General features: G+C 38.2%; 1 protein-coding gene across 1 annotated transcript; it reads right to left on the bottom strand.

Moving 5' to 3' along the window:
- Positions 1 to 366: 366 nt before the first annotated feature.
- evx2 (even-skipped homeobox 2) lies at positions 367 to 3,025 on the bottom strand. The gene is made up of 3 exons (XM_027018060.2): positions 2,611 to 3,025; positions 1,830 to 2,071; positions 367 to 975 (listed from the first exon to the last, which is right to left on the bottom strand). Exons 1-3 carry the CDS (start codon positions 3,023 to 3,025, stop codon positions 367 to 369), a joined length of 1,266 nt encoding a protein of 421 aa, XP_026873861.2.
- Between the last annotated feature and the right edge of the window lie 7,127 nt (positions 3,026 to 10,152).

Here is a 10,152-nt window from a genome sequence, read left to right as displayed (position 1 = left end):
GGAGAGGGAGAGAGAAAGATAAATGAAAAAAAACGTAAAAATAAACTGACTAAAGAAATGCTTTGCCTATTTAGTGTCGTTTTTAACGGTACGAAAGCTTTCTTTAATTTTTGTTTGTCTGATTGTTTGTTTGGTTTAGTTTTTTTTTTTTAGCGTAGCGCGCGCTGGTTACACAGGCCTGAAACATCCGTTCTGACTTTTGTTCTAATAGTTGAATACGGTCAATCGCCTAGTTTTGTTTGTTTTGTTAATGGATTTTGTTTGAAATGGCAAATTTGTCCTCGTTATTTTGATTACACTAACAGAATACAACAAACATTGTCGATAAAATGAAAAGAAAATTTCCCTCAGTGTTCCAGTGCTAAGTTATCTATTAAGTGCGCTTTCTTCTCTCTGATCTGGTGATGGCACTGCAGTTTTGCTCAGGACGGCGGCTGAGTAGGGTAAAAATCCACTCTCAGACCTCTGCGCGGTGCACGTAAAGTCAGAGTTGGCGCTCCGGGAGCCTAGCGCGCTGGCCGCCTGACTGCTGTGGCAGCTGAGACACGAGCATGGCCCGGTGGCCGAGGGCGCGCTGACAGCGGCCGCCGCCGCCGCCGCCGCTGCGGCCGCTGACGCCGCCGCGGAGCTGTTGAGGCCTGCGGGTGACTGGTATAGTCCAGGGTGCCGAAAGCTACAGAGCAGCTCCGGGCGAGAGTAAGGATGAGAGAGTGCGCGGAAAGTATCAAGCGGGCGAATAGAGGTAGCAAACGGAGAAGACGCGGCCCCCGAGGCGGCCGCTGCCGCTGCTGCTGCTGTGACACCAACATGGGGGTAGTAGTGCAGAGGCATGTGCGAATGGAAAGGGTATGGCAGACTTCCGGTGGCCGCTGCATGCGTCATCATATATGTGTAGAAGCTGGGATCGGCAGGATGTGGCCAGGACATCGCCAGACGCTGCCGCTTATCCTTCATTCGCCGGTTCTGGAACCACACCTACACACACGCGCACAAAACATACAGGTAACCGTGAGGTTACGTTTTATATTGCCGCTGTGACCCTGATGCTCAAACGGGTTTTCCTCGCCCCTAATGTTTCGCATGCTATAAGCTAGCGGTCCATGGGCATTTGGAAACATTGCCACTGACGTCTAAACCGCAGCCAAAAGCCTTGACTCCACGAGCGAGAAAACTCTCATTTGACTGCCTGTCAGACGTGGCCTCGTGAACTTTTTAGTGATAGAAATAATGAACTCTTAACGGTTTTCATCAAGCATGACCACAACAAAATGGCATCAACAGGACATAAAACCATATTTGTGTTCACTAATGACTGTATAACAAAAACAACATGAGCAAAAATCTCTCACAAAATAGTCACCCAGTTGATTCGATATATATATTACAAGACCGATCACTTGATTCTCACCTTGAACAAACTAAATTACCAGTAACAAGCATCTTGGCTTTCACTGTGTAGCCAAATATAGTGAGAATTTTAACCACAAGCCACGTACTTCTCTACACACACGTATTATTTAAAAAAAAGGGGAAAAAAAAGGAAAAAAAAAACCTAAAAGAAAGCTTAGCTGGAATTTTTTAAGTCTGTTTTGAAAAGGTAGAGTGTGTACGTTTGTGGATTTTTGTGAAGAGTGTGTATGAGTGCGCGCGCATGTGTGTGTGAGTGTGTGTAGCCTACACGATACAAGAGTGTGAGCAAATTGAAGTACATAAATAATCAAATATCTGACATATTTATAAAATATTTCATGTATTAATACTTTATTAAATCGATATAAACTTGAAAAAGCACTAGACTTTGAACCAGCAACATTTAAAGGAATTCTTACCTTTATTGTTGTTTCAGGTAGGTTCAGCGCTGCAGCTAGTTCACATCTCCTGGGTCTTGAAACGTAATTTTCCCTGTAAAATTCCTTCTCCAGTCTTCCGATTTGTTCCCTGGTAAAAGCAGTCCGGTACCTCCGCACTTGGTCCGTGTTCGAATTATTAGAGCTACCGACGGAATTACCGTTATGATTGGAGACAGAGGAGGAGCTCGTGTTGGAAGTCCCTGAATTACTATCAGAGAAACCTAAAACGAGACCGTAAACATTTCAGGCAAGAATGTTACAAACAATAGAAATGCTCGCTTCGTTATTTACAAGGGAATTCTGAAAAAATACAAGAGAACTGTTAGGATTGTTATAGTCTTTACAAATATAAAAAAGTAATAATAACAAACCAGCAAATAAAACTAACATTATTTTTTACTGGAAATATGCCTAATTCCTCACTAAGAAATATACGTGGTGAAACGTCAGGCACATCTCTACAAGTAAGCTATTTTGTAAGAAAACAATGCCTTCCATTAATAGTCGCTTAATATATTAGGATAAAATGGCAAATTACGTTTTTATAAATTAGTTAGAATATTAGTTGTATTTGGCAAGGCTATGCTATAAATACATTTCTAAACATATGTGATGTTTCTGCACTATTAGGCCAGAGCACTTTCCATAGGCCAAAAACTATTTGTGTTTACTTAATAATACATTGTTGAAACAGTAGAGCCTTAGCATACGATCAGTGAGTCGATGCCTTAAATGAAACGACCTCGGTGAGGCATCTTACCCTTGTTATTGTTTTCCTTGTGTTGGCTGACACTGCCGGGGGAGCGATGAGACGGGCATCCCACCTCCACGTCGCTATTCATTTCTGAGTCGGTAGAAACTTCAGGATACAGATTCATTTTCTTCCTGTTTTCAGAAGACGAGATTTCCGCAGAGGAGGTATTGTCGCTGCCGTGGAGATTTCCGAACAAGCTGTCTATTTCGAATTTGCCTTTGGTGGGAATGTCGCCTAGACCGCCGTGGAGAGAGGCGGAAGTTATTCTCGGGCTGAGACGACCCGCGTGCTGGGAATTTTCGAGGGCCTCGAGGACCGCGTTCCCGGTCGAGTCAGAGAGGTTAGAGAGCCTCTTGCCGGCCACGGGACTGTGTAGTCCCCTTTCCATCAGAATCATCTCCTTTCTTATCCTCTCCATCATGAAGTCGCGCAGAAAATATAAGCCAAAGTCCCGGGGCTGGTACTCCGATGAATTGTGGCGGAGCTAATCCGCATTCAGCTCTGCTACTGACTCTAAATAATATAACACCTTTATGAGAGGGACAGAGGAAAAAAACAGAAGAATGCCAGTGTGGGCAACGAATGACTGCTCAAAATGACCCGGGCATCCTCTCCGGTCCGAAATGTCATACATCAAAAAGTGGTTTGCGGCTTCGTCGTTAAATGTGCGCCTGACGCTGTACGAATGATCATTTATTGTAACAGGTTTATAAGCAAATAAATAGGAGAGTGGCTGTCAGAGGATGATAGAGTCGGCCGCGCGCGGTCGGTCAGACCCACATATCCAGGTAGAGAGAGAGAGAAGAAGTGAGCAGAGGAGCTGCCGTCCCGTCGCTGATCTGCTCGTGCTTTAGATGGCTTCTGGGTTTGGCCTCTGGGGTGAAATTGACAGTCTGATTAATAAAATGAGTGCGGCAACATTTCCCTCTTCATTTAGGAATATCATTATGCTTTGATTCTCTATTGTTCCTCCCTTCTGCTCAGCCTCTCACTCCCCCGCTCTGCCTCCCCCTGTTTCGTTTTTCTTTCTGTGTCGATTATTTCACTCAGACGTTTTAGAATGAGGCATTAGCTAAGGTGTTAGACATTTTTACTCCAAGGCTTTGGCTTGTGTAGTTACTGAATTGGTTTTCTTTTATTTATTTATTTATTCTGCTATCGAATAATACTTCACATTAAACATCACTACATAAATACTCAGCACTTCTTTTGTAGAAGCACACTGTTATATGGCTATTCCAGAAGCTATGTTGTTCTAATGTTTTTTTGTAGCCTGAAGAAAACACACTGAGATACTAAGAACACCAAATGAAAATTCAAGCGGAAAAAAATTTCGTTATACATACAAAATCTATATACAAATAAACAAATATACAAATATACAAACACGTGTGTGTGTGTGTGTGTGTGTGTGTGTGTATATATATATATATATATATGTGTGTGTGTGTGTGTGTGTGTGTGTGTGTGTGTGTGTGTGTGTGTGTAAAGAGATATATAATCAAAAAATGTACAAAAAACGACAGTACCCGATTCAAGATATAATTAGGCTATACAAATATAATTTTGTTAAACTATTTTGTTTACATCTGTGATAATTCATATTGATTTTTAAAGTATTTTAATCAATAAGATATATTACATAATTTTCCATATTATAGTGTATTATATTAAAAACAGTTTAATTTTCTTTTCATAATACAGTAACCGGCATGCAGCCCTGTAAGAAAAATGTCAATAGCCTATGTATCGTGGGCGTAATTATGATTAATGAGTGTAAGGTGTAGTCTACGTATGTTTGATAACACAATAGCCCATTTAAATATGTAGACTGTACTAAAAATAATTCCTCTAATAATCGCCCACATTCTTTCGCAAGGTCTAATAGGCTACATCGCCTGTATTACTATTTTGTCTGATCTATTTTGTTAACAGAAAGTTCAAGTTAGGAAGCTTTGTGTTAATAGGGTGTCTGATACACACCAGACGTTCTGAACTGAGCTCCGAATCAAGAGTGCGTTTGAGGGAGTGAACGGCTCGTGAAGGTAAGGTTAAGCGCGAGTGCGAACTGGTTTCAGTTTGTGAGAAGACTGGAAACGTGTTTGTAGCGCGCTAAAAACCTTGCACGTTCTTTGGCGCCCCCAACAGCTATTCTCAAAAGAAGCAGTTTTCACTTTTTAAATTTAGTTCCACAAAATCCACGTGACCTTTGTATGCTCTATTATCATCTTTCAATTATCAGATATTTTAATTATAGTTTAATAAAATATTAAATTTAATAGCTGCAAACATAAATGTATCTGTATAGCCTACATATTGTTCAGTTTCTCAATTATAGTTAACAAGTTCTGTAACTTATAAACACTGATGGAGTTGAACAACTACAATGATATTTGGTAAATGCTGCAGAAGCAATAATCCACAAGAGTTCACTAACTATAATGATAATAATAATAGATTATATTTATATACCACTTTTCAAAGACCCGAAGACATTTGGATACTCATACTCAAAATCTGTGATTTCCAAAAACCTTTATGTAATGAAGTTTTTTTTTCAATCAACCTTTGTAACAAAGCAACTGATTACTAAGAAAAGGTCTAAGTACCGGACAAACATTCCCCAGCCAATTTATGAGAAAAACCTTGTACCTACATTTGCTGGCTCTCTGCTGGATACACCTGTCTTATGGGTACAATTTAAATGTGTATTAATGACCACTCTGTTGTCATGAGCAATTTTTCCCACAACCATAAAGCATGAATGTTCACTTTCTGAATACAGGTCCACTAAGGACAGGTTTGGCTATTCCTTGGGCCATGGACCTTTATCAATACAGTAGTGGCACTTGTGCAGAAGTGCCATATAGTGCATCACATACTGATGCAGAAAGTGACCACTAATGAAGCACTACAGTATGGTTAACGCAAATTGTGCAGGACAACAGATGGGATATAGTGTCTAATTGTTCACCTACAACTTACAAGGCGTATGTTAAAATTTGACTGCAATCTGTATGCTACACACATCCAGGTTTTGGGCACTAAGGTTATTATGATAACAAGCTTACAAAGGTTTCAGACTTAATAGGCCAACAAAATTTTGTAACTATAGACTGCAAGTAATTTGTTCATCTTCAGAATGGGGTTTACAAATATGGGTACTGCTTTATGATAAGACTGTCCTTAGAAAGAGTTTATTGATGATTTAAAATTAGTTAATAGTTGTGAATTAACTCATAAACATCTTAAAATAATGAATACACGGCTATAACACAAAAATAAATAAAACATGCAACAGTGACCTGTTGATAAATCCAGTGTGAATTTAATTTCATATGTAGCCTGCTCATCAGTATAGATGAATGTGTGATGTTTAGCAGGATAGAGGGATGTGTGAGGTTTAGCAGTGTATATGAATGTGTGAGGTTTAGCTGTATAGATGAATGTGTGAGGTTTAGCAGTGTATATGAATGTGTGAGGTTTAGCTGTATAGATGGATGTGTGAGGTTTAACAATGTATATGAATGTGTGAGGTTTAGCAGTATAGATGAATGTGTGAGGTTTAACAGTGTATATAAATGTGTGAGGTTTAGCAGTGTATATGAATGTGTGAGGTTTAGCAGTATAGATGAATGTGTGAGGTTTAGCAGTGTATATGAATGTGTGAGGTTTAGCAGTGTATATGAATGTGTGAGGTTTAACAGTATAGATGAATGTGTGAGGTTTAGCAGTGTATATGAATGTGTGAGGTTTAGCTGTATAGATGAATGTGTGAGGTTTAGCAGTGTATATGAATGTGTGAGGTTTAGCAGTGTATATGAATGTGTGAGGTTTAGCTGTATAGATGAATGTGTGAGGTTTAGCAGTGTATATGAATGTGTGAGGTTTAGCTGTATAGATGAATGTGTGAGGTTTAGCAGTGTATATGAATGTGTGAGGTTTAGCTGTATAGATGAATGTGTGAGGTTTAGCAGTGTATATGAATGTGTGAGGTTTAGCTGTATAGATGAATGTGTGAGGTTTAGCAGTGTATATGAATGTGTGAGGTTTAGCAGTGTATATGAATGTGTGAGGTTTAGCTGTATAGATGAATGTGTGAGGTTTAGCAGTGTATATGAATGTGTGATGTTTAGCTGTATAGATGAATGTGTGAGGTTTAGCAGTGTATATGAATGTGTGAGGTTTAGCTGTATAGATGAATGTGTGAGGTTTAACAGTGTATATGAATGTGTGAGGTTTAGCTGTATAGATGAATGTGTGAGGTTTAACAGTGTATATGAATGTGTGAGGTTTAGCTGTATAGATGAATGTGTGAGGTTTAGCAGTGTATATGAATGTGTGAGGTTTAGCAGTGTATATGAATGTGTGAGGTTTAGCAGTATAGATGAATGTGTGAGGTTTAGCAGTGTATATGAATGTGTGAGGTTTAGCAGTGTATATGAATGTGTGAGGTTTAACAGTATAGATGAATGTGTGAGGTTTAGCAGTGTATATGAATGTGTGAGGTTTAACAGTGTATATGAATGTGTGAGGTTTAGCTGTATAGATGAATGTGTGAGGTTTAACAGTGTATATGAATGTGTGAGGTTTAGCTGTATAGATGAATGTGTGAGGTTTAGCAGTGTATATGAATGTGTGAGGTTTAGCTGTATAGATGAATGTGTGAGGTTTAACAGTGTATATGAATGTGTGAGGTTTAGCTGTATAGATGAATGTGTGAGGTTTAACAGTGTATATGAATGTGTGAAGTTTAGCTGTATAGATGAATGTGTGAGGTTTAACAGTGTATATGAATGTGTGAGGTTTAGCAGTGTATATGAATGTGTGAAGTTTAGCTGTATAGATGAATGTGTGAGGTTTAGCTGTATAGATGAATGTGTGAGGTTTAACAGTGTATATGAATGTGTGAGGTTTAGCTGTATAGATGAATGTGTGAGGTTTAACAGTGTATATGAATGTGTGAGGTTTAGCTGTATAGATGAATGTGTGAGGTTTAACAGTGTATATGAATGTGTGAGGTTTAACAGTAGGCTATAGATGTATCTGTGATCAACATTTGGAAATGGCAAATCACTGTTGCTCTTTTCTGTTTGTCACATTTTGTGTTAGAACTTCATATTAAGAATTTTCATTTGTTTCTGGCCCCATTAATAACCATACATAAGCACATTTAAGCCATTAATAAACTAAAACACATTACACACTGGGCGAGTCAATGGAGCAAGATTTTCTTTTTCTGCTTCACTGCTATTAAGAGTTTGTAAAAAAATAAATGAACCCATATGGACAAATGCATAGTTTCCTTCATTTCTGATATCTACTTAGGATATTTTATAGCGAATTTGGAAGTGTTTTTCACATTTTAATAAATGCGGTTCCTTGAGCAAAAATAGCAATGAATTATTTCTAGAAGCAAATATCGTAGGCTATTTAGCTTTTATCATCGATCGAGAAAAAGGTCTTGTTTTTTTTGCTATACTGCTTGGTGTCAACTACTAACTACAGGGTTGTGTAAAATCTAGAAACAAAAGGAGAAGGCTACAGCCTGTAGTTTCTGACTGTCGTCGGGCTGGTTTCCACCACTCCCTGACTGTTTAGAAGCCATCATACTTGTAGTTGTGCGAGGTGGATTGCTTACTGTTGCTGGAATCTTCAAAGCTGGTCGTCAATCAGTATGGCTCCACATATTTTCACATTGTGAACCTATAGAGCCATCTAGTGATAAAATGATATTACTACATGCCTTTGAGCGCTTCTGTACAATTTATACAATCGGGACCTGTCGATGACGTCACAGGCCTGAAGCCTAACCAAATCAGTCATTATTGTTCCTTGTGGCTTTACTGGTTCCTTGAAAGAATTTGTCATTTGTAATTCTTTCACAACTGGCAAAGAACTGTCAACAGTGACTGTTCTGTTTAAGACGAGAGTTTGCAGTAGGCCCCAGGGTATCCTAAAGTCTGTATGTTTAGCTCTTAAATATTCATCTTGTTTAAGTGTAAATTCACCGACTCCTGGATTCACATCTACTACGTCTTTGATAGCAGACTCTTCAAAAGTCTAACGCTTGTAATGCTCTTGTAAACTTCTTTAATATTAGTGCAAGATGATAGATAATAGTTTCCAATTTCCCGTTTTTGCCACATTAGGCTACTAACAGACTATATTTGTGTTAGATGAATTTCTCATTCTGTTCAGTCATTACCCATGACCCTCCAAAATGAACCAGCTGAGGTTGAAAAAAGTTCATTAGTGGAAATATACGCCATCATTTTAACATTTTGAGACGACTGATGATTGTTGCTAGACAAAGTAGGCAAGACATGTCATGTCCTGCTACACATTACCGTAGCATATATAAGGCATGTATAAAGTATTGTTGCTGTGTAAAATTAAATATTTGCAACGGGGACATAGCCAAGAGAAAGTTGGCTATGACACAAGATAAAAAATTAAAACTTGCCATATAATCTAAGCAAACTTGCTGGTGTGTCCGCTAGTTGGTTAATCCAATAAACAGCCACGTTCAGCCATGCCAAATCTAACACTGTAAGGAATTACTTCTTGTTTAAAATAAAAATCCACGTCTCAAATATTTTGCTCAAGACAAGTTTTTTTCTTATATGGCCTCTGGAGCTTGATGCATGATAAAGCACGTGAAAATGCAGATTTCATGCGCAAAAGTAACTAAAGTAACTTGTTTTTAGTCATGCAACGTCCATCCTAACAAAGAAAGTATAATAGTTTATATGGTTTGGCGGTTAACCTAAACAATTAAACTGAATCGGAGAAAATGGCGCATGGTTACGTTCTTCAGTCACAATGCGGTCTGTATATAGTACCATGCATATAAGACTATACGCCCAATTCAAGGTACCTTGCATTTTTGATTCGCTTCCGATTAAATAAGACTATTTTAGATTTTTTGACCGTGACGAAATGTAAATTTGCGTATTTTACACTTAAATCAATGTAACTTGACATTTTCACGAAATTACAAATTAGAGTTTATGTTTCATCTTGAGATGTTAATTCGTGCTTTGTAAAGGTATTCACTAGCCTATATCCCCAATAAGATTTATAAGGACCGTGTTGTTTTTGTTGCGAAAATCTTACATTTTGAATTTTAATATCATTAAGCATATGCTTTATAACTTCGTGTTGGGTCACTATTAACTGTTTACAGGGCAGCATTCCAACAGCTATTTATAAAGTTTGAGAAAGGCAAAGAATTCTGTAGGCTATTTAATAAAAGACTAAGCTATATATGTAGGCCTATGTTTTGGAAGCATCTGTACATGAAATATGTATACACATTTTATTGTATGAATATAACATTCTAATAAATTGTTAATTTGTCGTAGGCTATGTTTATTTAAATTTTGCTTGGGAAGACTTAAGTAACATGTGGTTACTCGTAGTAACCACGTCTAGTCCAAGGTCAACCTAGTTATTTGCATGTCACATGGCCCATACTAACCAATCACTTTTCAAGTTGTCAGAGTCATGTAATTAGTCCGGAAAAATATAAAAGGTTCGCTGTCA

The sequence above is a fragment of the Electrophorus electricus genome, chromosome 4 (genome assembly GCF_041902795.1).
Source record: "Electrophorus electricus isolate QZ-2024a chromosome 4, ASM4190279v1, whole genome shotgun sequence".
NCBI lineage: Eukaryota > Metazoa > Chordata > Actinopteri > Gymnotiformes > Gymnotidae > Electrophorus > Electrophorus electricus.
Note: the sequence above shows the minus strand (reverse complement) of the source record. Positions and strands in the feature narration are given on the sequence as shown.